Source organism: Aspergillus fijiensis, assembly GCF_003184825.1.
Source record: "Aspergillus fijiensis CBS 313.89 unplaced genomic scaffold BO72scaffold_30, whole genome shotgun sequence".
Taxonomy (NCBI): domain Eukaryota; kingdom Fungi; phylum Ascomycota; class Eurotiomycetes; order Eurotiales; family Aspergillaceae; genus Aspergillus; species Aspergillus fijiensis.
Genome location: NW_024469006.1, coordinates 93,608 through 121,387, shown reverse-complemented (window position 1 = coordinate 121,387; position 27,780 = coordinate 93,608). Strand labels below are relative to the sequence as shown.

Here is a 27,780-nt window from a genome sequence, read left to right as displayed (position 1 = left end):
TGACGAAATTGCCCGGACACAATACTGCCACATCCCAAAGTCTTCGAGGGCTATGGTATTTTGCGCAGATGGAACATATGGGTCAACACAGTTGATTGATCGAGTGATATAGCGAGAAGGCAGAGAACTGAATGATATGATCCCCGCAGCAACAACCCAAGCCTCGCCTTTCCCAGGCCGATGCCACACTGTACAAAGCCGCCCGACGCGATTAAAATAGACAATAAAATGAAGATCAACCGACGGAATCGCCAAGCTTGAAACGCCCACTCATCAAATGCAAAAGACGACCAACAACTGTACAGTCCAGAGCCGCGCCGCTGTCGCAACCTAAAATGAGAACGAATGATACAGCGCGGGTGCATGGTGGCCACATTCGCGCAGGAAAAAAAAAGAATTTTACACGACAACGTGTTTATATGACTCATAGATTAAGAACGATAGGCACCTCGAAGCCAAGAGCTATTAGCCCACTCTTCATCACAAGCAGTGGTGTTTTGAAGGGTAGTCACATACCAGGGAAGGATTGCGGTGCTTGCCCTGCCCCGAGCCCACGAGGGAAAGGAATTTGCGAGATGGAACTAGGCATATCGATCCTGCGGATGAGATCGACCATTTTCTCCGGAGAGAACCGGCCTGCATTGTACGCAGAAGCCGGAGGAATCATACTCAGGAGGTTGACAATGTCTCGGGGGAGGGGAGCAGGTGACCCCTGGGATCTGAACTGGGATTGAGTGGCCATAGGGCGCTTCTGGTCCATCTGGCGTCTTTGCGTGGTCTTTAGCGGAGACTCTGCCCGAACGAACTTGCGTGGGCGGCCCATATCGTCGTCGAACTCCTCCAACTGCCGCTTGGGTGAATTCGTAATAGACGGATCCGGGAATCGAGAGTTGGGAGTGCCATGGCGAGACATCATCTGGTCCGCCGCGTACGCCGCCTTGGGTCTGGTCTGGGAGGGTGAAATGATAGGATGCACGGCTGTGGGGTCGAAAGCCGGGGTCGAGAACCGATGGGCGAATTGCTCCAATGTTGGGTCTTCGGGAAACAATTCACGCATACGGGTTTCGAGGTTGATGACTTGGACGAGGTCGCCATACCGTGACTCATACTCATGAAGGAAGGCAAAGATGGGCTTGGTCTTGTGCACATTCTCCGGGTTGGAGGCCAACTTCCTCACGGTCATCTCAAAGACCGCTCTAGCATCTGGCACGGCGGAAATCAGTATCGTTCCTGAAAGGTTCCTGAGATCAGTGGGGGAAAGAAGACTTACTGATGACATCGTTGATGTCGATGAGGTGCTTCAAGTACTCCAAAGCGAAGTTCTCGTCCTCCGGGAAAAGCTTGGCACCTCGTTCGAAGATCTTGGTAGCGGCAGGATCCTTATAACAATGATATTCTATGAGAGCACTCGCTATATAAACATCACTCGTGATGCGACCGCGCTTCCGGGCATCTTGGAAGATCGATCTCGATCCCGGCATCTCGTTGAGCTTGCCCTTGCCCTGGATGCGGCGCATCGCGCGCATGAGAGCGATCCAGGCGAACGAAACAGTCTTGGAGAGGATGCCTATCTGGATCGCATGTGCGTTCCGAACGGCTTCGATTTGGGATTTCTTGACAGACTCCCTCGCCTTTGCCTCCTGCAGGTCGTCGTCATCATCGTTCTTCGACGGCGGCTTCTCGGGTTGCATCTTGGCGAATGTTTCTTCCAGGCGAGCAACATCTTGATCTTCGCGGGTGCGAGCCTTGGCAATCAGCTCGTAGAGCGAATCAAGTAGTCTGTCGTAGGGTTCTCTGACTTTGGCACCGCGCACGATGGGATCCTGTTCCGACTCGGTAGTGATTTCCAGCCGGTCAGCACGCTTGAATGCAAGCAAGCAGCTCTCCGGATTCGCGTCTATGCCATGCTTCAGGAACTCATTTCCTTCATTCTCTAAATCATGATGGAAGCAGAATTCGGCTGCTTCGAACCACATTTCGGGTAAGAATCTGAGAGCCATGAGAGCTTGTTTGTAGACATAGATCACCCGGGCTTTGAAGGTCGCGGGGTCGTCTTCCTTCAGCACAAGTGGATCGTCCTTCTCCCATTTAATCCATTTCTTCCAGATCTCCACCTGTTGCGCATACTCGACGTCGCCATCAGAGCCGGGCACAGGCGGCATTCTGGGCAGTGATGTGCGAAGGAGTCCCTGCGTGATGTGCTGCAGCTCATGGTAAGCGGTACGAGCGGTTACAAAGGCCGGCGACTGTTCCTGTACGAATTTGAAGCCCTATGTAAATTCAATGTGAGCCTGACAATCTCCCAACCACAAACCGGCTTGATAGACTTACCGTCATCTTATTCAGTGACTTTTCAAATTGATCATACTGGTTCCAGAGTGCGCTGGTTTCCTGGTTGGGGACGCAGATGGCCTTATGGTAGGCCTTGCGGAGCAGGTCCATCTTCTGTTGATCTTGCCATCCAGACCCTCCAGCATTTCCGGGGCCCGAGCGAATGAATTGGACATACTCGGCGTAGATGGCTCCCGCGTCCTTATCGACGCCGACATGTTGAAAGGCTAGATCATAAGCCGCAGTGATGATTCTCCTTGCCTGGCCCGTGGTATCTGTAGTCAGGGGATTCCGCCGACGAACGTAGTCCAGATATACGGTCCACAGTCGGACGTCGGGAATGGTCAAAAGGGTCCGGCTGAAGATCTGTTCTAAACGGAAGAGCTCATTGAGCTCCGCTTCCATATTCGCATATGCAACCCATTGTTCGGCCTAGAAGGCAATTAGCCGACAAGGGTCACGCTGGCGAGTGAATCCAGCGATACTCACCGAGAAAGGAAACACTTTCAAGAAGCGTTCATAGACGTCGCGTGCATTGTCGATCCTATTGCGGCTTCTGTGTTCGTTAATCAACTCCAGCCAGGCAGACATATCACCTCGGGGGTCCTCCTTGATCCTGTCCTCCAGGATGCCGATGCGATCGTGAGGCAGGCGACCCTTGGTCGTGGAGGGAGATTCCGGCTGAGGAGTAGCTGCATTGCTCTCCTGCGCGCTGTCCGACGGTAGAGTACGCGCGTTGTACAACTCCTGGCCCGAAGCCACAGACGCATCATTTTTAGAAGCAGCAGGGAAAGAGCTATTAGGGACATTCTTGACGCTGGCAGACTCCTGCGCAGGCTCATTCAAAGATACATCAGGGGTAGAAGTAGCTTCATTTGCATTTCCTGAAATGGGTTGCGAAGGTATAGTATTCATGTCCTCGACACCTAGTACAGCCGGCGGCTCATAATCATCTGCATCACCCGCATCATCCTCGTCCTCATCCTCAACCACAAACCCCCCAATCGTCCTGGTCTTGGGCGGAACAGAAGCCCCAGTGGCAAGGCCAGATGTTGATGCCTGAGACTCAGCTCGGGAAGGTGTTTGGGAAGGGTAGGTATTGCCAGCTTGCTGACTAGGGTCTGTTTCGGGTGCAAGGGAAGAAGAAGAGGTCTGGTCTGGTGGCGGGGTGGAATTGGAAGGAGGAGCAACGGAAGGAACATTTTCAGTTTGCTTGGAATCTGTCGCGGAGGAAACAGAATACTGATCTGGCAGTGTTTTTGAAGGGTCATAATCATCTGAATCTGAACTATCTGCAGTATGCTCTTCCACAGCCTTATAGTCCACAGAGTCCGCATTCATTGCCTGAGCCTGGAAAAAGGCGTTCTCGGCATCATCTTCAGCCATGACAAAAGGATGTGGTCTCGCTCGCGATAAGGGTCAAAGAGTCGGACTACCTGCAAAGAGTGGCGGTTAGCGACTGGAGAGCTGACGTTGAGGTAGAGGGGAATGAGATCGAGATGACTCTTAGGGAATCATACGGAGAAGAGGGTGTGTGTCAAGCGGGCGGTGCTACCGACTGCCAACCCAGAGTAATCTGGAAAAGACAAAGGATCGGAACAAGTCTTCTAGATTGTAGCTTCAAAGGAACCAAGGTAGAAAGAAAAGGAACAGCAACAGCTGCAAGCGACTGAACGTTCGGACAATAAAACAATAAAAGAAACCCTCCTGGTGGATCTCACAGGTATCACACCGATGGAGATGAGGTGCAGTTGCGGTGGATTCTGGGCTGGAGCTTGTGGCAGAAGCTGCGGGCTGTCACGCATTGGGCGATAGATAGCACGTGATGAGCTGTAGGCGGTGAGCGCGAAAGATGCGTCGCCTTGTCGCCCACACGCGCCCGGCGGCGCGTCGCCGATCCTTCTTTGGGATGTTTAATTGACGGCCTTAGCACTGCTACTACTAAGTTACCACCACTACCATAACAACCACCACCACTACCATTAGGTACAGACAATAACTTACTTGCTGTCGTTCTCGCCTCCATTTATCCCTCCAGTTCTCCTCCCCACTTCTCTTTCTCTTCCTCTCCCTCTTCCTCTCCCCCTCCCCTCTGTCTCCCTCCCTCCCTTCCTTTCCCAAATAAAACTAGAGCCATTCCTCTAGCACTTTGTTTGTTCCTCTCATCTGTTATAAATTCTCCACCTTTCTCAACCTCAACACCCTTTCATCTGATAATTCTTCACCCATACCCAAGCCCTCAGTCAAGGCTTCGCAACCTCCGTTCCAAACCACCATGTCGGTCGTCTCTCTCCTCGGCGTCAAGATTGTCAACAATCCCGCCCCCTTCACAGCGCCCTACCAATTCGAGATCACCTTCGAATGCCTTGAACAACTTCAAAAAGGTAAAAAAACAAATACTCTCTCCATACGTATCCACCTCCCTACAACCGCAGCCGCTAAACCTCTCCAACAAACTAGATCTGGAGTGGAAGCTCACCTACGTCGGTTCTGCCACCTCGTAAGCCCCCAGCCTCAAAAACCCAACCCCATCTCCGATACTTCCTACCAGACACTAACCCTCAGTTTCCCAGCTCCGAATATGACCAAGAACTCGACTCGCTACTCGTGGGCCCCATCCCGGTGGGCGTCAACAAGTTCATCTTCGAAGCCGACCCGCCCGACCTGAAGCGCATCCCCACCTCAGAGATCCTGGGGGTGACCGTCATCCTCCTCACCTGCAGCTACGACGGTCGGGAGTTCGTGCGGGTGGGATACTACGTGAACAACGAGTACGATTCGGAGGAGCTCACCGCCGACCCGCCTGCCAAGCCCATCATCGAGCGCATCCGTCGCAACATCCTGGCGGAGAAGCCGCGTGTCACTCGATTTGCGATCAAGTGGTAAGTCGTCCTATAGCTCCTCACACTTTGCCGCGCCCGCTGCTAATGTTCTCCGTGCCAGGGACTCGGAGGAATCCGCCCCCGCCGAATACCCCCCCGACCAGCCGGATGCCGACCTCGTCGACGACAGCAACACATACGGTGCGGAGGAGGCCGAGCTGGAGGCCGCCCTGGTCAAGGAGCTCGAGGAAGCGGAGCGAACGGACCCCTCCCGCGGCGAGGACCAGGACATGGAGGGCGGGGAGGCCACCGCCGGGGACGAGGAGGATATCTCCGACGCGGAGAGTGAAGACATCGAGGATGAGAGTGACGACGACGAGGAGGAGCTCGACGAGGAAGAGGGTGGCGACGGCGACGAGGACATCGAGATGGGCGATGACTCGGAACCCAAAGATGAGGCGGCCGGCGGCGCCAGCAACAACCCCACCACCCACCATCAGCCGGAACTGATGGTCCACTAGACTCCATTTCCTCTTGCTTTGAACCCTTCTCCATGGATTGTGGGTGTGCGTGTGGGCTTGGGCGTGAGAGTCGTTGATCTATTCTTTGCTTCTACTTGGTATCCTTCGAAATGATTTTACGATTGGGTTTGCGACGTGCTTCTTCTTTTTCGACGATACATCTTATCATATCATATTCCCATCCAAACCAAAAAAGGTTCCGCAGTATTTACTTGACATAGAAAGAACCAAAACCATAACTTGACCTTCCAGAAAGAAAACTTCCTCACATGCTCCCTTCCAAGCACCTCTAAACCCAACCCTTCCCGACTCGAAAATGAATAAAATCCAACCCTGGACAGTACAGTAACGGACATTCCTCCCACCGGCCGCGGACATAAAACAGAGCCCTCCCCCCAAAAAGCAAGGAGAAGATCAGATCAACGGGGGTGTCCCACGTACCCGTGGCAACTCCTCGACCCCTGACATCGGAACCACGCAAGGCTGAAGGGAAAGGGAAGGGGGGGTTGTCCCTAGAACTCAGCGCTGTACCGCACAGCACATAAACCAGCCCAGCCAGGAGACTCAGTTCCTGTGTATATGTACAGTACCAATTTGGGGCTTGTAGGACCGGTTACCTCACCTTCCACTCGCCGTCAACCTATCTTCGAGAAACTCTGGTGGTGAGGGGCTTTTGGGATTGGGCCGGAGAGGCCGGATTGTGGAGGGTTGATGGGGTCGATTGCGTGAAAGCCCAAGCAGGATGGAGAGAAGCAAATGGATAGGAGGAGAGGGGGGGGGGTTGCAGGCGAGATGTGCGGTGAGAGTGGGAAAGAGAGTGAAATGAAGAAGGGAAGACGGTGCGGTGGGTAAGTAAGGGTATACTGGACTTGGAAATGTAGTGCGTTTCCGCTACAGTATCGGTATGCATGTGCAGGTAGCTGGTGATCACCGACGGAAGAAGGAGTTCTTGCTAATATGTGGCCTTCGTGCTTGAGGCAGAAATGTAAATATCCCGGGGGAAAAGTGGACCGCCGGGCTGGGCTGTACAGGAGTCCCTACGGTGCGTAGTGAGATTCCCCAATTGTCGGAGTGCATGCGATTTTGATCTCAGAAATAATGGGACATGTGTGCTCGGAGGCAAATCCGCCAGAATAGGTACATACAATGCTTAGTATGTTTCGATGCATGTATAGTCCAAGGTTGAGCTTCTCGGCAATATCTGGAAGTCATCTATTCATGAAATTGCCGCTTACTGCTAAGGAACACAAACACCATTCAACGCCGACAATAGCTGGGTATGAATAACTAGAGCCCAATATCAGGTTATTGAGAAACACAATTCTTTTCTCCTCATGGGTTGAAGGTGACGACCAGGAAAGCGGTTTAGAGACCGAATTTGGAACTGAGGGCTGTGGTCACTCTGTCAGTATGGCCTAGCATATTTCCAGATCAAGGTGTACTTACCGCCCATCACAGCCTTCCGTTTCTGGGTCTGGACGAATTTGTTGACGTCTCGAGCCCAGTTGCTGCTGCTCTCTTCCAATCGTTCCATCTGGTCACCAGCTAGATTGAGCCGCTCTGTACGCTCCGTGACCTGACGTTGCATGTAAGACCAGTATCCCTCCTGATTGCCTGAGTCTGAAGACTGGTTGGTGTTTGTCCTGCCTTCTCTGAATGCCTTTCGACGCTCCTGTTCGTCCAACCGCATCTGTTCCTGCATGCGTTTTGAGGGTGGGCGATCGGGACCACCAACTAGAGAATGCTGTTAGTTTTTCATGCACAAAATAAGATAGAGATATACCCACTAAGTAAGTCCATGTCGGCCGGCGAGATGTACTGCGTGCCGGAGATCCATTGAATATTCGTGATCGTTGGTCGGGGTGGGACGACTGCTTGAGGATTGTACAATTGGTCCTCAGAAGGTCGGCTGTGATATAGATTAATAACTTGTGTACCGAGAATAAATGCCTTCGGGTCGACTCACAGGCCAGTTCCTGCCCCCCAGACATTAAACAACCCCACTTCTGAAGGGCTTGTCCAGACCATGACGGTACCATTAGAGGAGGCACTAGCATCGGCAAGTCGTCTCATGTCGGCAATCTGATTGATCGGGCTGCAACCGATCTCTTTGAGTCCGGGGATAGAGAAGGCCCGTGTGTTTCCGTCGCCAAAAAGACCAACAAGGCTATAGCCGCGGCCCTCAATCTTGACTACCGTAGCATAATCACAGAGGTAATCGTCCCAAGACCTATGAGCGCCCTTGGATGTCGCAGGCTTGAAAATTCGACACCCTGACACAGTCACGGCAACCACTACTCCATTCACTCTGATGCCGTTGCGGAGGCCTCCAACAGCGTTAGGAGAAGCCGAAGCAGGATTGCCGCTGTCAGCATTGATTGGAATGATGTTGATGACCTTATCATCTAGTAAGCTTGCACCAGCAAAAACTGCCGAGTAGGTACCATTATCCGATGGCAAGATTTTAAAAGTCGCCAGATTACCTTTACTGGTACCCACAAAACAGCAGATACTTGAGTAGTCTAGAAAGATCATCAGCCATCCAAGCGCGCGTGAACTGTTTTTGAAAACAGCTTACCTTCTCCTTCGAGTGTAAGCACCCCGAACTCGATACATGTGGGCCACTCTGGAGAGGAAGACTCGGAGCTGCGCTGTTTGAAGAAGCTGCTCCTCTTGTTTGCCTTCAGCAACTCCGAAAAATGGGCTGTATGGATGATCGCCGGCCCGCGCAAGTCAATGATTGCTAGACTTCCGCTTTCGAAACCGACTGCGACAAACCCAACCTGGCTGTGTTTGAGAGCAGTCACTGGTCCCTGTTGCATGTTGAGGAGGGTGAGGGGAAGAATGCCTTGCTTGAGCCCAGGATCAACCCGATGAGTGATCGAGGTCAACTTACCGAGCCCTTCATTGGCACCTGGGGGCTGCTCACTTCCGAAATTCTTGTTGCTTCCCCAACGGAAGACAACAAGCTCACCAGTTCTGAGACCTACGGACAGCTCACCCGTTGAACCACTTAGAGACATCTCAGTGACTTCGACGTTGCCCACACGACCTACTGCGCGGGCCAAGTCCACTTGTATGATCTCTCCGTTTTCAACTTCGTCATCAATGCCTCCGTCCCAGATGCGAATAGTGCCATCCGCATGGGCGGTGGTGATGATGTTTCGATCTTCGAAGCGTTTCAGTGCTTTCTTGGCCTCTGCGCCGCCCAAGAGGAACTTAGGCCCCTGTGACCTGCGCTCTTTCAAGCCCAACCAAGCAGAGCGATCAACTGCGGTTAATGTCGCCTTGGTCACGAACGGGTGCACGAAAGACAGGTATGGGTGAAGCATATTTGTAGGTGTGATAGGGTGTCCAGTCGGGAAGCTCATGGTGATCAGTTCTCCCGAGGACAAGCGGGCAATCAGGGCAATGGGGTCATGGGCGCCACCAAAATAAGGAGTGCTGCGTGGAATAGGGCAAAAGTCGACCACCTCACCTCCAGGTGGGGTGGGTAGGACCGAGACACGTCTTGGAGATTCGAAGTACTTCGAAATCATAGGCCAGGTAGACGTTTGATAGTTCGGAGTAGGGCCCAGATCCAAAAAGGTAAGGCCCTTGAGGGACTCGGCCTTTGGCCGACCACCGGCAATCAAAAGCCCACTGTCATCACCGTTGTCCTTCACACACCACGCGACGTGTGTGATCGGATCCTTGAACCCAGTGGCTCCCGCCGAAGAAGGCCTTTCGAGACTTACGCCTGGCTGATCAACATTGGGGGTGTCAATGGACCGAGCCATCACCTTGCGACCGTCCTTCGAATCCCAGAAAACCAGGCTGTTGTCATCATGAACCGTCAAAACGAAGATGCCATTCGGGTGCCAGAGAGCCTGGGTCAACCTGGGTCTGCGCAAGTCCGAAATCGGTACCTCCGCATTCCCACCCAGCGCGCCTGGAGGCACTTCATATTCGAAGTATTTCTGTGCGACGTTTTGTTTGAAAGAGAAGGTCACTGCGCCGTCCGGATACCCGACCAAGATCTTGCCAATGTCGCGAGGAGAAAAGGCGAGACTAATTACCGGACACATACGCGTCCGCGCATTGCGTTGAGCCCACAGATTCGGTACCCTGAAGGGCGTCAAGGTTTCACGATCCAGATCGTATGCGATAATGTCGCCTAGCATATGTCATCAGAAAAGGAATCACACGTGAATCCTAGCGGAGGTCGTACCATTCTGCAAACCAATGAAAGCATAGTCAAGACTCGGGTCGGTTAATAACGCACTCGCATGGCTCGGAGGTGCATACGAAACCAATGTCTTGCCAGTCTCAAGGGAGAAGATTGTGATTTCACTTTTCGAGTCGACACTAACGAGCTTGTCGGCGCAGAACTGAATGTGTTTCGCAGAGGCTTTGCGAGGCAACGAGAAGATGACCGATACGCGCCGTTGACCAAACACGTAGATCTGACCATGTCCAAACTGGGTATCACTGGTTCCGACTGCAAGGAGGGACTGAATCGGGTCGTAGGCAATAGCACTGACTTGAGAGTTGATACCGCAGCGAGCGAACTGGTAGATTGAGAAAGACTCGTTAGCATATACAATTCAATAGTAAGAGGTCCTCAGTAGACTTCAGCAGTGGGGAAAGTAGAAGGTATATCCGGCACAGACGACGTACATCATCGAGGGCGAACAGGTCCGGCGACAACCCTTCGGAAAAGTCCTTCTGGATGCCGGCCTGTTTCCCTCTCAGGAAGTGCGCCATTCTCACAGAGTTTGGAAAAATGGAGAATGGGCAGTGAAGGTTGAACGTGGATAGAGATAGGATATAGAATGGAAAATAGGAATAAAGACCAGCGACGACCCCACGAAGGTAGGGATCAAGTCAAGGGCAAGGTCATTACCGCGGGGAAGAAAAGCAAAGGTTCCAAGTTGACTGACGGCATTAAGGCTGATTGATTGATTGCCTTATGGGCGGCGGTCCGGGGCGGGGCAAACTGGATCACCCGCCCGCCCTGCACTAGCCGCTCCCAGTTACGGTGCGATAACAAGACGTAGTCACTGAGTAAACATGTGATGATCAATTACAGCTAGTAGGTCTAGTTCTCCTGTCATTGTTCAACTGCTGGATAAATTCCCTATATTTACAAACAAGATATAGCTATCGAGTAGAAGTGTATAATGGATGCTGCTCATTCAATTTCATTCTTGCTTCACTGGACTCCATAAATTTTATTCAGTAACATAGCTTGTATGAATTACTTAGGCAGCAACAATAGTTGTGTTCTTCTCACTCACCGCCAAGGATAACCGGAACTGTAGATAATCTTGATCCTTGATCTCGGCCTTCAAATCACCGGATATTCCCTTCACGGTAGACTGTTTATAATTGGCTTTGATGGGTACCGGCCCTATGCGATTTGGAATGCTTGCTACACCTAGATCGTGGTGTTTCAAAAAACGGTCTTTCAAAGATCTGCGCTCTGTATAGTTCTTGCTATATACAAACAAAGAACAGTCTAAGAACACGAGCATTCAAGTCATGCAATCATCATCCCAACCTGCTGATAGTCAGGAGTGTAGCGACCGAGGAGAACCGAGCTGATAGTTGCCAGTCAGTTTACTCCTGGCACATCATCGAGCCCCTTTAATGGCACTCATTTCTGCCAAGGTCGTCGTTAGCCGTCTCCTCGCCTCCATCTCAGCAGCCATGTCTTTGTCGCGATAATAGTGTATTGTGATGTTGTGGACAGAGCGGTAGCAAGCATAACTGCACCGATCATTAGCTTCCTTCCATGATGTTGAATGGAGCCGGAGTCACCTACAGTAATTGACGAGTCACCTGTGACTCGCTCTTCGTAAGTCGAGTGCCAAAGCCTTCGAGCATGGCAGGCGAAGGATCCTCGAAGACCTCGGCCATGTATATGTCACCCCACAATGCATGGCCAAAGCCCGTCACTCCAGACAGTTTTCTGGATGCCGGATCCAGAAATACTTGTGACGGACGGCCTAGGCCAATCACTACCAACCGTGGTAGGGTGACTTCTTCCAGTGCATATGACAAGCGGCGAACGTGATGCCTAATCTCAGAATAGGGGAGATGAACAAAAGCATCTTCTGAGTCTCGCAGAATGTCCTCGAAGAGCACGACAAAAGCGTCCCTCCAGGAGAGCTTTCCCCGCCCACAGGCCACCTGCTCCAGCGAGCCGAAGGAGTTCGAAAGGGGCTGTCCGATTTGTTGGACCAGCGACCCCAGATCTCTGTCCAGTTTTCGGCGTTCTTGCGTCGTGAGTCGGGGTCCCATCTCCTTCAAGGTCATGCCTGTGACATAATGTCTGACCAAGAAGGCAGACCCAAAAGGGCCACCTTGAAAGCCGTAATGTACAAACGATGGCACATATGGAGTTGCACTCTGCCCTAGAATGGACAGAGCTCGTGCTTCCGTCTCAAGCAGGAGCTGTTCTCGCCGTAAAAGAGGTGTTGTCGACCGAGGTGGACATTTCAGAAGCCATTGGGCTCCATTTGAAAGTATCAGGAGACTGACGGAATGTAGATGACCCTCCAGAGGATATACCTCTTGAATCTGGACCGAAGGCGGAAAGTGCCGTTGGAGCACTGAACCAATAGTATTTGTACTTGGGGGTTCAACCTTGCAAGTTGGCGAGACAGAGAAAGAAGGTGACATGATGGAAGGAGAGGGAGGGATGAATGAAGAAAAGCCAACAAGTCCCATCAGGCTCTATTACTTTCTTATAACATTATAAGCGTCGTGATCTGTAATATTGATCGGACACCGTGCAAACATTGCAGCTTTCAGTAAGAGGGGTGCGAGAGGGGTATTTTTCTTTGGCAGGCAGAAGAACCGGAGATGTTCTCCTGGCAATGGGTGGTAGACAGTCGATGGTTAGGTTAAGCCAGACCCAACATGCTTTGCTGGCCAGAAAGCCTGTTGTTGCCCTGCAAGATTTACGGTATCTCCTCGCTTGATTAACCGGAATATATACAACTCTGTTCTGCAACCAGGGGCGCAGGAGACTGGCAAGAGACTGGCAAGAGTCTCCGGGAGTTTGGGGGCATTATTTCCCCATTGGAGCAGATTAAGCGAGTTGGAGGATTTGCGCAATGCGTCCATGGTGAATGGAAGTAGATGTAAGTCCGAAAGACTCCAATGCGATAGAGGAGTACTAGAGTACTGGAGTACTGGAGTACTAGTAAAAGAGAGAGGGTCTGAGTCTGAGTAAGGTTCGGCCTCGCGGGCTCGCCTAACTCTCCCGCTCTGAGAAAGGCGCCATGCAGGTGAAACGGGCCCCGCCCAATCATAGCACCGCTTTACCGAATGCAATATCGCGGAAGGATCTGCCGGCTCCAGGCTTTCGCTTCAATGAGTACGGAATTGCTGATGAATTGGACACTTGATCGTGGTGCTAAACAACGATCAGGAATCTATCCCCGGCTCTAGTCTTGTTTCTAGTCTTCGCAATGGAGTCGAATGCAAGCCCTTACCTCGCAATGACTTATGGTTGGCTCCTCCGGTTCATCCAGAATACTACGGTGTCACCAGTAGGTTGAACTATATTAATGTGCACATGTACACACTGCACTAGTAGGACTAGATCAGCCTGGGCAAGAGTGACAGCAATGTTTCCATTCGGTCGGGTTTGGAGGAAGCTACTGGTATTCTTCTACTAAACTGAACTTCACTCGACCTGTCAGGTAGAAGGTCCCTTGCGTGCTATGGGTCTCTGCCTGCAACATCGCTTTGCATGTCCATCATTGATCTAGTCTAGTCGGAGACGGACCATCGCTGCAAGTTTGGTTCAGATTCCCTGGGGCGTGAGCTTCACCGATTGCCCCATGTTTGTGACCCTTCGATCTAACAGAATGTGGAATGTGGACTCGCCGGCTTGTGGATGCTGTTAGAGGGGGGAAAAAAGCCTTCGGTTGACTTCCCTAAATTGGGCAACTCACGACTTTTCAACAATGTTTTTCAAACCATTGACAAACGGAATTACCACTCTCCAGACAAATCCCGCAAAAAAAACTTATATTTGGCTCACTACATCCGAAATTAGATCCCCATATATCCGAGAGCGCCAACTCCGTGATGATAAGACGTATGCGCACTTGTTGTGCTCGACGAGTCCCAAGCGACTGTAAGCTAAGCCAGCATGAATCAGTCAAAGCAGTGCAGTCACTGCAGCCTGACGCGTCCCCTCGTATTGACTGCATCGCTCATCACCGTGATTTTCGGCCTACGTGTTAGAGACATAAGCTTACGTCGAATACGAGTCCGGGTAAGGCGTCCGATTTCACCGTTCAATCCGTCCGGATCATCCCAGCGATTTCCGAGCATCTCCCCAGTTTCAAGAGTCACTTGTCATGAGCGACGCCATCTTGTAGTTCGAATAATAGTCATTTGTTTCTTCCAAAATTGGTTTCTAGAGAGATGTCCGAGCTGTTTCGGACAAGTTCGTTCAACAGACCTATCTGATACGATGCTGGCTCTAGACTTCAGAAGTCTCAGTCTCAGCAGCCTGCGCTGCTGCAGTTGGAGTATATAGTTCGGCCAGATTATACCGTTTCAACTGCTCATAATCGCTTCCTGCGACACCGATACCAATAACATTCTGTGGCATGGAATGTTAACCATGAGGACCTGAAGTGCATTTGTTTTCTCAAGGCTTACCTGGATAACCATGACGTTGATGAGTATATCATAGTTCTTGAGATCAACGGGGTGTTCAGTGCCAACGACATCAGCAACTGTCTTAATTACTGTGTCCCTGCTGAACTTTTTGTTGCTTCTTACGACTGGCCGGATGGCGTACTGGAGATGTCATGGCTTAGTACGTTCTCGTGGGTTTCGGAGCGAGGGCCACTGCAGCAACAACAACAACAACAACAACGTACCTTCTTCGGAGGACCTCCAGAGTGAAAGGTAGATTTGAGGACCTCGCGCGCGAAAGACTCCAGTTCGACACTGAGAGTCTTGCGAACCGATTTGACAGGAGTCATGCGTTGAATGTACCGAGAGCGCTTCTTTTCGGGATGAGCGTGCGCATCAAGGCACAATTGATGTACCATCTGCTCTGGATCAATGGACTTATCAAATCGAATGAACGATACTAGCAGAATCAGTAATTGGCGATATGGACGATTTCATATGGAGGTCAAACGCACGACATGGTAAGTCCATTCGAATTGCTTGGAACGGACGAGACTTGGCTTGGCTGGGCTTCAGCCCTTCGACCTCCTTTTTGATCATCGCCTCGATGTCATCTTCATCTGAGTCGGACTTGTCTCCATCGTCGACTTTCTCGGTCCCTTCGATGCTCTGAATGACAGATCATGTTAGACAGTGTTCACGGCTCTCAGATGGGAGGGATGCCAGCCATAGAGAAGCGGGGAAGACCCCGCTCGACAGGGCCGGGATAACACGTACCTGTGTAAACAAATCCACAGCCTCCGACATACACTTGGTCTCTTTTCCGATGTCGCAACTCACAAAAACACCCCAATCACCACCCTCGATCCCTGCTTTATGGCCTGGCTTGCGCCATTGACCACCACCACCACCCTAAGCTGTGCGTTAGATAGGAGATTACGAAAATCATGAAGTCCATGGGCTGACTTTGGTGGCAATGTGTTCCAAGGGTGCGAACCTTTCTTTTCTTAGACGACTGAGCCGACATGTTATCAGGCATGGACCGTTTTCCCTTTCCAGCCATGCGCAGTTGTCAGACACTGGATTGTCGTCGGTGTTTCACGAAGGATCACTTCCGCCAACGAATCAAGCACCTTTCTAGAGGTGGGATCAGTGCGGGAAGCGAGCCTTGGTCGCCGGAATTACGCGTGATAATGAGATTCTAGATGCATGCATCAACTTCTTGCCTGGAGAAAGCGATAAGCAGGAAAGATCAAGGCGGCGGGGCATCCAAAATTCCATTTTGGGACTAGCGCAGGGAGAGCAAGAGCGAGATCGTCATTCCACTTCCGGCTCGAACCATTTACCATTCACTGGAAGGTGGAGTGATTGACGGCTTGTTCTCGGCCGGACGGGTCACTGCAACCACCTGGCAACGTGCGAGTATGTCCGTCCGTTTGTCGTACTTTACCATCGAACCACTGGACTTTTCCGGTCCGACATCGTGCCAGGGTCAACTGCATTCCCTATGGCTACAGCTCGCGGTCATGTCTCGGGTAGCCCGGCGTTTAAGCACCTGAGAGTGGATATGGATATGGATAGTACGGTACTTGTAGTCAAAAGGGTGGTAACAAAAGAGTGAATTTCCAGCTAATAGCTATGCCCATTCAGCATGACATCACGCTATCTTCATGACGTACAACCAACCAACTCTCAGGGCCAGAACTCTTCCACTACTATTTATGCTCCCCCTCTTCCGCGTAAACATTCAACCTTCCCTCTCCTACACTGTTCATACCTTTTTCTCATATCTTCAATTACCTTCCAACTACTGTTCGTCTCGTTGGCTTTCGCGATGACAACTAACGAGATCGTCACCCGAGAGCTCAAGAAGCCTATCACTGTCGCTGAGTATCTCTTCCACCGTCTTCACGAGGTGGGGGTCCGCTCAGTGCACGGTGTTCCCGGTGAGTTGCCTACCACAAGCCTTGCTTCCTGCTCTCCTTCTAATCTCGTCGCACTTCTATAGGCGACTACAATCTCGCAGCTCTAGACTATCTACCAAAGTGCGGTCTCAACTGGGTGGGTAATTGCAATGAGCTCAATGCTGGTATGGTTACTCTCCTGGAACTCGCACCTTCATTATTTGTGGTGTCAGACTAACAAGGTTGCAGGTTACGCTGCGGATGGTTATGCCCGAGTCAATGGTATAAGTGCCTTGATCACTACCTTTGGAGTTGGCGAGCTGTCAGCCCTCAACGCCATTGCTGGCGCTTACTCTGAGTTCGTGCCTATCGTTCACATCGTGGGTCAGCCCAGCTCTCAATCCCAGAAAGATGGAATGTTGCTCCATCACACTCTCGGCAACGGCGACTTCGACGTCTTCACCAAGATGAACACCGGGGTCTCCTGCTCAATTGCCCGCCTGACCGAGACTCTTGAGGTCGCAACTCTGATTGACAACGCCATTCGCGAATGCTGGATCCGCAGTCGTCCCGTCTACGTCACGCTGCCTACCGATATGATTACGAAGCAGGTTGAAGGCGAGAGACTCAACACGAAGCTGGATCTGTCCCTTCCCGCCAATGAAACCGAGAAGGAAGACTACGTGGTCGACGTTGTTTTGAAATACCTCCATGCCGCAAAGAAGCCCGTCATTCTGGTTGATGCCTGTGCTATTCGCCACCGTGTTCTCGATGAAGTTCACGATCTGATGGAGGCTTCTGGTCTGCCCACGTTCGTGGCACCAATGGGTAAGGGTGCCGTGGACGAGACGCGACCCAACTATGGAGGAGTCTACGCCGGAACGGGTTCGAACGCAGGTGTGCGCGAACAAGTCGAATCCTCGGATCTTATCTTGAGCATCGGTGCCATCAAGTCTGATTTCAACACCAGTGGATTCACGTACCGTATCGGACAGCTCAACACCATCGATTTCCACAGCAACTACGTGCGCGTGCGTTACTCCGAATACCCTAACATCAACATGAAGGGGGTCTTGCGCAAGGTCATCCAGAAGCTGGGTAAAGTGAATGCCGAGCCGGTTCCGCATCTCTCCAACGCACTGCCCGAGGAAGAGAAGACTTCTTCAGCCACCGAGATTACTCACCAGTGGTTGTGGCCCAAGGTCGGACAGTGGCTTAAGGAAAACGACATTGTCATCACCGAGACTGGTACGGCGAACTTCGGTATCTGGGAGACCCGATTCCCCGCCAATGTCACCGCTATCAGCCAAGTCCTTTGGGGCAGCATTGGATACTCGGTCGGCGCCTGCCAGGGTGCTGCTCTGGCGGCTAAAGAGCTCGGCAATCGTCGCACTGTCCTCTTCGTTGGCGATGGTAGTCTCCAGCTTACGGTGCAGGAGTTGAGCACCATGATCCGAAACAACCTCAACCCCATCATGTAAGCGTGCTTCCCAATCCAGCTGTTTGCTACATACACTGACAAGCCAACCAGTTTCGTCATCTGCAACAACGGCTACACCATTGAACGATACATCCATGGCTGGGACGAGAGCTACAACGACATTCAACCCTGGGATCACAAGGCCCTGCCGACCGTCTTCGGAGCCAAGGACAAGTACACCGGCCACAAGGTCACCACTCGCGACGAACTGAAGCAGCTCTTCGCGAACGAAGAATTCAACTCGGCTCCGCACTTGCAGGTAAGTCTTAATTCAAATCCAAGAGACCTTAATCCACCGCAATCACTGACCATACACCATAGTTGGTTGAGCTTCACATGCCCAGAGATGATGCCCCCGCCGCGCTGAAGATCACCGCCGAAGCGGCTGCTGCGAGGAACAAGTAATGAGAATGACCACGAAGAACCGCCAATCCAGCAACTCGCCCACCGTCTTTCCCGCTCCACCATCCGTCAGTTCGCATTGGAACAGAAGTAAACTTCATTCGAACAAGCAGCTTCACGTGGTGTGACGAGACTGACCAAGATCCAGCCGATTCAAGGACCCAGTAGACACAGCCTGGAGCCAATTGCATGCAGAAAGCTGTGGTTCCGTTACATCGAATTTTCAATATGTAATTTAATGATAATGACAACAATCCACGATGAGTTAGTATTAGTTTCTCCATTGTAAAGGTTACGTTGGAGATGGTGGGCTTCTATCACAGTTTGGATAACAGTTGAAGAACCTCTGGGTGGTGACTTATCGGGAGCCGGCGTTCCAAGTTGTTCGAGAATCACCAAAATCAGTTTTAAGTTTGTAGTCCGGTCCAGGTCTCCGCGGCCTTCTCGCATCTACGTATATTTCGTCCGGAGAGATGCCTGAACCATACCTCTTCAAAAGCCGAACCTGACCGAATCTCCTTGCATTCTTTTCTTTTTAACCAAAAAATGCGGGCTAGAACAGCCTGATCGAGTGTCCGGATTCCCCGCTTTGTATAACATGCCCAAGGCTGTGGTGACGTTATTGGTCGTATTCCGTCTTACAGGCAGGGCGTTACGAGCGCTATGGGCATCATACATTTAATTAGAGGTCCTTTGTACAGTACCTTCCCCCGCAATCATGCATTCAGTCGACGGGTGTCTACCATGTCAATGGGATATAAGCAGAACGTAGAGATTGCCCCTCACCTCACCACTCTGTCAGCCTCTTCGCGCGCATCAAATCACCTCACCCACTGCTTTGCTGCACTGATACAAGCACCATACTGCGAATTCCAGTCTTCTGGATGCAGGCACACAGCGTAAGACCAAAAATGGGCGTCAGCACGAACCGCAACATCATCATCGTGGGCGTCGGCTCCTCCATGTCCCGATCGCTGGCCATGTGGCTCGCCAGTCTCGGGTGGAACATCGCCCTGATCTCCCGCTCGGAGAGGAGCCTGGCCGCCATCGCCGAGGAGGTCCGCTACGCGGGCCCGGACAAGCACGCCGTCACCGTGGTCCACCACACCGCGGACGCCGGCGACCCGGCCAGCTTGACCGCCGCTCTGGACTGGTGTCTGCACCAGCTCGGGGGGACCCTCGACGTCCTCAGCTACAACGCCGCGCGGGTGGCGGACTCCTCCATCGCGACCCTCACGCCCGGGGAGCTGGAGCTGGATTTCCGCGTCTCCGCGATCGGGACCCTGGTCGCCGGCCAGTGGTTCCGGGGACATGCCCGGGCGGAGGGTGTCTCGCAGGGCGAGTGGCCCTTGCTCCTGGTCACCGGCGGTGTCCTGGACAAGCACCCGGACCCGAGCGTGGCTTCGTTGAGTATCGCCAAGGCCGCCTCCCAGACTGTCAGTCGGATCTTCGCGCAGGTCCTGCCGCGGGATTCGCGGATCTTGGTGGGCATGCCGCTGGTGACGGGTCGCACGGTTGACCCCGCCACCGGAGAGTATTATGAGCAGTATCGTCCCGATAAGATCATTCAAGCGCTCTTCCGGCCGTTCTTCGAGGAGAGAGAGCAGAGGCCGGATGGGTCAGAAGGTTGGGTGGTGGAACGGCATCTGTGATCGCAGACGTGCTCCCGAGTCTGGAAGAGGATAGCCCCAGGAGAGTGGGAGTTCGGTTAGGCTGGCCGGAGGAAGAGGTCAAACCCATCCCAAACAGTGCTTGGGGTGGGTTTCGACGTGAGACATGAGAACGCCTGGAGTCAGACATTCATTACAAGTGTCACTAGTCAAGAATGAGATTTGCCGTCCTGAGTTACACCGCAATTGCCGGCTAGTGTGTTAAGTTAGCCAGCGCTAGTTCTTCATGGCGTGGGTAGTTGATCCCTGGAGCCAACGTGGAAGGTAGTATTGAAGGTGTTGAAAGGGGGGAGCGCATAAGATGAGCGTCTGAAACTTGTATAGTTCTAGCAATCATCCGTGGGATGGCACTAACTCTTTTCGGGCAGCCTGGCTTGGAGCCTGTGAGTGACCGGATTACGTGATCGATCTCGCTGTCATGTTGTTTCACCAATTCGATTTGACAGTGTCTCATCGACAAGGGCCCCAGATCCAGATGTCAGGACTCGGCAGCTGAACAGAAGGCATTCTGGGAGTCAATGCCAAGACTCAAGGAATGTTGGCTGGGGAATGCAGAGAATGAGAATGATGAACCAGCCAAAGTGCTTTGACTACTGAGTACGGAGTATCCGTACTGCGACAGCTTATCGGACCACCACGTGATCGAGATGGGACGTTGAAGGGGCGCTAAGGCGGCCAGCGCATCAAAGCTCCTCTTCTACGAAGCCTGGGCCGGGCCTGATTTACCCCATCGTGAATGGCAAGCAGGCTCTCTGGCTTGCTGAGGAAAGACATTTCATTTATCTCAAGGAACCATTCTAATGAGCAACTAGTGGTTTTTAATTTAGACGTGGGAAACTAATCTCTTTCAAATTGCTAGTGGTATGTTCTTTAGCTTCCCGCGCCAATCTTCCGCGGCATCGTCCTTTCCTGCCCTTTCCCTTTCCTCCTCCCCCTTCAACTAATGACAGACCTATTATCAGGGGGGCGGATCATCGCATATTTTCAATTTCCTGGAGCTGTCGCTTAATTCTAACTTCTTCATCTTTCTTGAAATATAGTTCTTTTCCCACACAAGGATCGTGCTGTCCACTCGACTCACAACAACGTGCGCACGATTCTGCCCGCCCACCCGCCCGCAATCTCACGAGATTCGATCTATCGAAGCCGATGGCCGCAGATACCTGCCGATTCTGCTTACGTACCCGATTTGGAGGCTAGCTAGCTGCGCATGATTACAATCGTGCATCGAGATACCTCGCGTCCGTCTCCTTTATCTGCCCTCCCCTGAATATCTCGCCAGTACTTTGTGTTCCCTGTGCGACCTGGTCGAAATCGCTTAGGGTCATTACCGGGCTTTCTGGGAGCATTGAGAATGCGGACTTTCTCCCAACATTGATCGCTGATGGTCTATATTTCTCGGCCTCAGTGACGTGCATAATCTCGCTTTCTCAGAGAGGGGCTTCCGAACAAGTAGTAGAACTTCTTAGAATTCTCTGTGCAGACTATCTGCGATTCGGCATCCGATCAAGATCGCTTCTTCGCGACGGTGATACCCAAGCACCGTCAAGATGGATGGCCAACGGCAGCAGCAATACATCCCGGTCCCTCCTCCTTCGGCGACGCAGCCCTCGCAGGCGCATATGATACCTCTACCGCCACCGCCGCCTCGATACGCCCCAACCCAATCCCAGAATGTCATGCCTCCTCCGCCCCCTGGGCCACCTCCTGGAGCAGGATACGGAGCATCCAAACTCACCAATCCTCAGCTGCAACACCAAAATACGTTGGGCTGGCAGCAACAGACCTGGGCCAGGCAGGCACTCTCCCAAGGCTTCTTACCTCCCCCGCCGCCTCCTCCTATGATCCCTACAAATCAATCGCCCTACGGTCGTCCCACTGCCCTCTCGATACCTTCCTCTTCTGATACCCGAACCTCTGCAACTTACGTCCCGCAACCGGGCTCCTTCGGACCGGGGGTCGGAATCCCGCCGTTTGACGTGCACTCTGCTCCGACCTACGAGAATCCAGGAACCATGCCATCTGTCGAACGACAGCGACTCCCCTCCGCCCAGACGTATGAATATCCCATCGGGGAGTCATCCACATACAAACGGGACCCAAATGTACCTTCCACACCGTCTTCGCGTACTCTCCCTTCGGCATTAGCAGTCAATGACGGCTCTCACGAACCAATGGCGTCGGGATTTCCGGCCACAGCCTCCCAGAATCAAGTGCTGCAGCCTGCGCCGACTAATGAACTTACGAAGTCGCCTAGTCATCGTCACAATAATAGCAGCACTCTGCTCGGGGGCATGTCTCCCAACGAAGCGGCCGTTCAATGGCCACTCGACCGAGTTCTCCTATGGCTTGCAAGAAATGGTTTTTCGAAGGACTGGCAAGAAACCTTTAGGGCACTAGAAATCGAGGGCGCCGACTTCCTGGAGTTGGGACATGGCTCCAATGGCCGGCCGAACCTGGGTAAGATGCACAACGTCGTTTATCCTCAACTCGCAAAGCAATGCGAATTGAGCGGCACAGGCTGGGATCAGACTCGCGAACGCGAGGAGGGTAAACGCATGCGGAAATTGATTCGCCAAATCCACGAGGATGGCAGCTATGATGCGGACTATTTGATGCAGAGGCGTCGAGATTCTCATCCCAACGCTATTTTTGACGGAGGGCACGAAGCCTCCCCGAAGGTGACCCATGAGCCCCGCTCGGCCGGCCCATTCTCAGGTAGTGTCGCAAACAGTCCCAAATTCAAGGCTTCCCAGCTGGTCCACAATCAGAGGCAGAGTACACAGATGCGCTCTTTCACCACGCCCATACCCGCCAGCCATGACCCCACGTCATCCGAACTCGGTAATAACGAGACCGGCACTATGTGGCCGCGGTCAGACTATTCTAGGGCGGTTCTGTCTAGCATCGGAGGGGAACACCAAAGGCAGAGTCCTTCAATTTCTAGCGATGGTGGGACTTTCCAAGCTCCCATTCGGCCCTATGAGGACAGCCCTAAGAGCGGCAGTCCGGCAACACAGCATGCCACCCTTGCGCAAACGGGGCCATCCTCATCGACTGGTGATTTGAGTGTCAAATTTGAACACTCTCGTGGGAACAGCGCAGACTCCCTAACTGGGCGTCGGTATTATGAGTCTTACAGACAGGACAACGGAGTACGCCCTTCTCCCCAGGAATCCTATAATCGCCACTCTGGCGGAGAGACCCCCTCATCATACCCGAAGGATCACCGAACAGGTCTTCTGAACTTTTTCAAGAAGCGAACCAAAGGAAGTGACTCCACTCACCCCTCTCCTGAAGAACAGTTCCTCGAGTCGCCAACGAGCCCTGTCAACACACGCCAGAATGGTGCCCACCTCCCTTATGCGAAGCCAAACTTTAGCACTAGCGATATGTCGCTGTGTGAACGCCCATCGTCTGCATCCATGTCGGATCATGAACGCCTGGTCTTGCGCCAAAAAACGCAAAAAGCCAAGAAGTGGACTTTTGTTACTCTGGATGGCTGGAATTATCGGTTGGTGGATATCACCGAAATGGATTCTGTTGAGACGCTGCGTTCTGCAATCTGTCAGAGCCTTGGAATATCAGACTGGACTGCGGCCCAGATCTTCTTGACCGAGCCCGGCCAAACGGAACATGACGAACCTTTGAACGACACCAATCTGGCTCTATGTCGGAGGTCGAGGTCGGACTTTTTAGGCTCACTCAAATTATTCGTACGTGGATCGCACATGCAACTGGCTACCAATGGCTTCCCTCACTTTGCGGGGCTGGGAGTTTCTATCCCAGACAAAGCGACTGCTTCACCAACGTCTGTCCATCAAGTGCATAGAAAGCCACTGGATGAAGATGCCTTGAACAGGATCTCACCTCAGACTCAAAATAAGCCTACCTCACCACAAGTAGCTTCTTCACGGCAACAGCTGAAGGTGTCCTCTGCGAAACTTCCGCGTGACGTGTCGCAAGCTTCTATTGCAGCTTCTCCCGTGGACCATGCTGCGGACGGTGGAACAGCTGACGCTGAAAAGGCGGATTTGTTAGCTCGTCATGAGGAGCATATGCGCGAGGTCGAGCGGAAACAGCGAGCCTATCGCATCTCGAAGGTCCCGCCTATGCCGCAACCGAGGAAGGATGCCTACGGCGAAAACGGCTATAGGCGCGAAGGCGTCATTGATTTTGACTCTCCCCGCATATCGCCTTATGAAGACAAGAAATCCGAACCATTGGTGCCACTCCGCAAACCTCCGACTGCACCACATGAGTCAAGTACTCTCACGAAGGTTAATTCTCTAAGGAAACGGGACATTGATCGTCCTCGTGTTCAAGTTCCTGCGCAGTCACACGGTCTTGGAGCCGCTCTAGCTAGTGTTGGTAGAATCACTAGCGCTATTGGAACACCCATGCCATCAGTACCACCAGCAGCGGGCTCTTTCAGCCCAACTATGAATGTGGGAAGCAGTCCCGCCACAAATCATTCAGGTAAGCCCTTTTGGTGCCTTTCTACGGCAACCTTTCGGATGACGACGTATATGTGATTCTGTCGCTGACACCTGGCAATAGACGAGGTGAAGGGAACATACCAGGATAGTCAAGCCACACCAACGGCACACAGTGTGCCGTCACCAATCAAGGGCAACACTTCGCCCCCGGAACCCAGGCCGGGTCTGCAGTCCCGTAAATCCTACGGACCTGAATTCGACTTTGAGGAAACCAAAGTTTCATTCCAGCGCTCGCCTTTGCCACAGGATGATTCTGACGATGACTCCGATGATGGTCTCTTTGCGATACCATTGGCAAATACCAAATCACCTGTGACGGAGAAAGGATCAATGACCAGCTCACCTGAATCGCAAAAGAGAGCGGCAAAGCCGTCTCTTACCTTGAACACCGAAAATAGACTACGCAAAGGACTCTCTGTGAGCTTTCGGTCTCCGAGTGCTACCCGTGACACTTTCTTGGCGTCTAGCGGCGACTCAAGCGCCCCGGAAGCATATCACTCTGATATGACTGCTTCGCCGGAAGATGAACGGCCCCCACGCAGAGATTCGTTTGCCCGAGGCGACATCTGGGCTAGCAGACCTCCTGTCGAGGGCGTTATCGATCATCTCGATGACTTCTTCCCTGATATTGACCTTGACACTCCTTATCTGGATGGACAGGGCATGTCCCCACCATCATCACCAGCAAGCAAGATGGCAGCGGAGAACGAATTGAGCCACGAGGAAAAACCAGACGGTCCGTCTTACGCCATTCCACATCCTTCGGCCCCTGTCAACATTCCCAGTGAACCACCTGTCAGGCCCCCGGAGCCAGGTGCTGTTGCGCGGCGGAATGTAAGCCGCTCTGGGGGTGGACTTACTCGAATGAAGTCTATCCGAGAAGTGGCTAAGGGAGCCAACCGAGCTAGCAGGAACAAAAGTGTGACCTCCTCCACCGGCAATCAACGATCGGGTGACATTCTTCGTCGTAAGAGCACCAAGATGTTCGGCGCCAAGATTATGCAGATCAGCCCGAGGCCTGGCAGCCGGTTGAGCCAGCTTGATCCTATTCCCCAAACTCATGCACCCTCTGGTAACATCCCTCAACGGCAGCCCACCTTCCGGATCATTCGCGGTCAGTTGATCGGCAAGGGAACCTACGGCCGAGTGTACCTCGGCATGAATGCCGACAATGGTGAGGTCTTGGCTGTGAAGCAGGTGGAGGTCAATGCTCGCATCGCAGGGCAAGATACGGACCGAATCAAGGAGATGGTCGCTGCGATGGACCAAGAGATCGATACCATGCAGCACCTGGAACATCCGAACATTGTGCAGTATCTCGGTTGCGAACGAGGCGATTTATCTATCTCCATCTACCTCGAGTATATTTCTGGTGGCTCCATTGGCAGCTGTCTCCGAAAGCATGGTAAATTCGAAGAGAGTGTGGTCAAGTCTCTCACGCATCAGACGTTGAGCGGGCTGGCATACCTTCATGATCAGGGCATTCTACACCGTGATCTGAAGGCCGACAACATCCTTCTTGATCTTGACGGAACATGCAAGATCTCCGACTTTGGCATCTCGAAGAAGACGGACAACATATATGGCAACGATTCGACGAATTCCATGCAAGGGTCAGTATTCTGGATGGCGCCTGAAGTCATTCAGTCCCAAGGCATGGGGTACAGTGCCAAAGTGGATATTTGGTCCCTTGGCTGTGTGGTGTTGGAGATGTTCGCTGGCCGCCGGCCATGGAGTAAGGAAGAGGCGATTGGTGCCATTTTCAAACTGGGTAGTCTGAGTCAGGCACCTCCTATCCCGGAGGACGTATCCATGAACATCAGTCCCGCCGCGCTCGCCTTTATGTACGACTGCTTTACTGTGTAAGTTTTTCTCCTCTCGTTCTATTTGCTTTCGTATTGTTATGCTAATATGACTCTCAACCAGGGATTCCCTCGATCGTCCCACGGCGGAGACTCTTCTGACTCGTCATCCATTCTGCGAGCCTGATCCCAAGTACAACTTTCTCGACACGGAACTCTATGCCAAGATCCGGCATGTCCTTTGAAAGGGAACCAAAACACCAAAAAGCAATGTAGTAGTGTACAGTCAGTCCCCACTTTAGCGTGTTATCATTAGCCCGTTAGCCCTTGTCCCCTGCATTGTACTTTTCTTCTTGTGCTCATACCCCCCTCTTCCGCTTTCGTAACTTGTACTTTGCGACATAATGTGCGTACATTTCAGTGAGGAAGGTGTTGTTAAGTGTGCAGACCACTCTGCCGAATGTTCTTTTCATCCATTGTGTACATATATACTTTGAGGATGCAGACCACAAGGTCGCAAGGTATAGCAGACTTTACTGTCAGTATATCAGTCCGTCCTAGGGGTGGCATCTGTATACCATGGAAGCAATGGTATAACTGACGCTGTTTACTGACCGCCCGTATCGCCCTTGGCATAAAGTCAGCACTAAAGTGCGTATGCCCAAAGACCCAGACATCAACTTCCTTCCTAGAATGCGGCAGAAGCCCCGTCACAAACGCAGAGCGCCACGAGCACAGGCCGCTGTTTTCCGTCTGGAATGTTCTCCGCGGCCTGCTGCTGATGCTGGGAAGTCTAGGTTAGGTACTGTGGCTGATATCCAGGAGGATTTGGGATGTGGTGGTGGGTTTGACATTGCTTGTTGGCGGGTGAAACAGTGAGCGGATTTGCTCGGGGATTCTTGTATCTCTTTGGAGAGTATTTGTGCTAATCTATACTGCTGTTGGGGGTGTGTATACCTAGTTGTTTGATGTGAGGGCGTGTGTAGATCACGTGCTCTGTAGCTTATTGGAGCCGCTCCGTTTCTCTGTTAGTATCAACTAGCTGCACTCGGTGTGTGTCCACTCATGTAGGCTCATGACAATGAGTCTCTTTGCCAGGTCTCGCGCTGGTGACAAGATGAAGTGTGGCTTTGATGTTACGATGTTACGCAAGTGGCGTATGTGAGTGTCTTTGTCAATGAAATAAACATGTCTAATCTCTTGCAGGGTGTTGGGAGCCATGGCTGCGAGACCGTCTTATGCCAGGTTGATATTAGCCGTCTGTCTCTGGATGCAGCCCTCGGATGCCAGGTCTGCTTACCTGGCTGAGCTCTACATCTCTGGGAGCATGCCTTCCTAGCCTTTCTGCGTGCAGCAGACTTAATCAATGGATGACTGGAAGACCAAGTGCACCACAAAGCAGCTGTGAATGGGCTGCACTAAGGGGCAGACCTCAGAGCATTCCTGGAGACTGACCCGCAAGGTCAAAGAGTGGCAGCCTTCACAGGGGACTGAATTTGCAACACGCTGAGGCAGCGCAACCTGGGACTGGGAATTGCGGAGAATGCCGAGCGCTGAGGTGTTGTGAGCTCTTATGCCCCAGCGACTGAGTTGCCCTTTGTATCCACGACGATGTTGCTCCTATCTCTCACTTACACAAGCACATGTACACACTCTCTCTTTCTTCTCTGACTTGATTCTTGTCTTACAAGTCTTCAGTCTTT

The 27,780-nt window shown here is 52.3% G+C and overlaps 7 protein-coding genes across 7 annotated transcripts; 4 read left to right on the top strand and 3 right to left on the bottom strand.

Annotated features, from left to right (window-relative positions):
* Positions 1-93: 93 nt before the first annotated feature.
* rna14 (cleavage polyadenylation factor subunit RNA14) lies at positions 94-4,087 on the bottom strand. Its single transcript, XM_040944924.1, has 6 exons — positions 3,852-4,087; positions 2,821-3,767; positions 2,332-2,763; positions 1,271-2,270; positions 517-1,203; positions 94-448 (listed from the first exon to the last, which is right to left on the bottom strand). The coding sequence occupies exons 2-6, from the start codon at positions 3,715-3,717 to the stop codon at positions 432-434; spliced, it is 3,033 nt and encodes a 1,010-aa protein (XP_040800244.1). The 5' UTR covers positions 3,718-3,767; positions 3,852-4,087; the 3' UTR covers positions 94-431.
* A 165-nt stretch (positions 4,088-4,252) lies between these two features.
* On the top strand, positions 4,253-5,919 carry asf1 (nucleosome assembly factor ASF1). The gene is made up of 4 exons (XM_040947485.1): positions 4,253-4,715; positions 4,792-4,831; positions 4,905-5,213; positions 5,275-5,919. The coding sequence occupies exons 1-4, from the start codon at positions 4,607-4,609 to the stop codon at positions 5,672-5,674; spliced, it is 858 nt and encodes a 285-aa protein (XP_040800243.1). The 5' UTR covers positions 4,253-4,606; the 3' UTR covers positions 5,675-5,919.
* An 820-nt stretch (positions 5,920-6,739) lies between these two features.
* BO72DRAFT_406313 (putative SNARE-dependent exocytosis protein (Sro7)) lies at positions 6,740-12,850 on the bottom strand. The gene is made up of 10 exons (XM_040942318.1): positions 11,481-12,850; positions 11,313-11,425; positions 11,217-11,256; positions 10,334-10,421; positions 9,885-10,224; positions 8,253-9,830; positions 7,641-8,196; positions 7,462-7,583; positions 7,121-7,408; positions 6,740-7,065 (listed from the first exon to the last, which is right to left on the bottom strand). The coding sequence occupies exons 1-10, from the start codon at positions 12,386-12,388 to the stop codon at positions 7,040-7,042; spliced, it is 4,059 nt and encodes a 1,352-aa protein (XP_040800242.1). The 5' UTR covers positions 12,389-12,850; the 3' UTR covers positions 6,740-7,039.
* Positions 12,851-14,159: 1,309 nt separating this feature from the next.
* On the bottom strand, positions 14,160-15,383 carry BO72DRAFT_380417 (THUMP domain-containing protein; the record flags this gene model as incomplete). Its single annotated transcript, XM_040941389.1, has 6 exons — positions 14,160-14,282; positions 14,342-14,482; positions 14,566-14,780; positions 14,836-14,989; positions 15,098-15,232; positions 15,318-15,383. The coding sequence occupies 6 exons, from the start codon at positions 15,381-15,383 to the stop codon at positions 14,160-14,162; spliced, it is 834 nt and encodes a 277-aa protein (XP_040800241.1).
* A 771-nt stretch (positions 15,384-16,154) lies between these two features.
* BO72DRAFT_469380 (alpha-keto acid decarboxylase family protein) lies at positions 16,155-18,109 on the top strand (the record flags this gene model as incomplete). The annotated part of the gene is made up of 5 exons (XM_040946954.1): positions 16,155-16,266; positions 16,329-16,409; positions 16,474-17,701; positions 17,756-17,963; positions 18,026-18,109. 5 exons carry the CDS (start codon positions 16,155-16,157, stop codon positions 18,107-18,109), a joined length of 1,713 nt encoding a protein of 570 aa, XP_040800240.1.
* Positions 18,110-18,718: 609 nt separating this feature from the next.
* BO72DRAFT_449011 (NAD(P)-binding protein) lies at positions 18,719-20,159 on the top strand. Its single transcript, XM_040944923.1, has one exon. The coding sequence runs from the start codon at positions 19,018-19,020 to the stop codon at positions 19,756-19,758; it is 741 nt and encodes a 246-aa protein (XP_040800239.1). The 5' UTR covers positions 18,719-19,017; the 3' UTR covers positions 19,759-20,159.
* Positions 20,160-21,326: 1,167 nt separating this feature from the next.
* Positions 21,327-26,322, top strand: bck1 (putative MAP kinase kinase kinase (Bck1); the record flags this gene model as incomplete). The annotated part of the gene is made up of 3 exons (XM_040948685.1): positions 21,327-24,255; positions 24,337-26,137; positions 26,202-26,322. 3 exons carry the CDS (start codon positions 21,327-21,329, stop codon positions 26,320-26,322), a joined length of 4,851 nt encoding a protein of 1,616 aa, XP_040800238.1.
* Positions 26,323-27,780: the final 1,458 nt, after the last annotated feature.

What these genes read in the sequence shown, in the direction of transcription:
- rna14 (XM_040944924.1), bottom strand. Translation starts at nt 3,717, where the DNA reads ATGGCTGAAGATGATGCCGAGAACGCCTTTTTCCAGGCTCAGGCAATG. An exon ending in TGAAAGTGTTTCCTTTCTCG is followed by an intron (nt 2,764 to 2,820) that starts GTGAGTATCGCT and finishes ATTGCCTTCTAG; the next exon opens with GCCGAACAATGGGTTGCATA. An exon ending in CGACATCAACGATGTCATCA is followed by an intron (nt 1,204 to 1,270) that starts GTAAGTCTTCTT and finishes CCGCCGTGCCAG; the next exon opens with ATGCTAGAGCGGTCTTTGAG.
- asf1 (XM_040947485.1), top strand. Translation starts at nt 4,607, where the DNA reads ATGTCGGTCGTCTCTCTCCTCGGCGTCAAGATTGTCAACAATCCCGCC. An exon ending in CCTTGAACAACTTCAAAAAG is followed by an intron (nt 4,716 to 4,791) that starts GTAAAAAAACAA and finishes CCAACAAACTAG; the next exon opens with ATCTGGAGTGGAAGCTCACC. An exon ending in ACTCGATTTGCGATCAAGTG is followed by an intron (nt 5,214 to 5,274) that starts GTAAGTCGTCCT and finishes TCTCCGTGCCAG; the next exon opens with GGACTCGGAGGAATCCGCCC.
- BO72DRAFT_406313 (XM_040942318.1), bottom strand. Translation starts at nt 12,388, where the DNA reads ATGGGACTTGTTGGCTTTTCTTCATTCATCCCTCCCTCTCCTTCCATC. An exon ending in GGCCGACATGGACTTACTTA is followed by an intron (nt 7,409 to 7,461) that starts GTGGGTATATCT and finishes AGCATTCTCTAG; the next exon opens with TTGGTGGTCCCGATCGCCCA. An exon ending in ACGGAAGGCTGTGATGGGCG is followed by an intron (nt 7,066 to 7,120) that starts GTAAGTACACCT and finishes GAGTGACCACAG; the next exon opens with CCCTCAGTTCCAAATTCGGT.
- BO72DRAFT_449011 (XM_040944923.1), top strand. Translation starts at nt 19,018, where the DNA reads ATGGGCGTCAGCACGAACCGCAACATCATCATCGTGGGCGTCGGCTCC.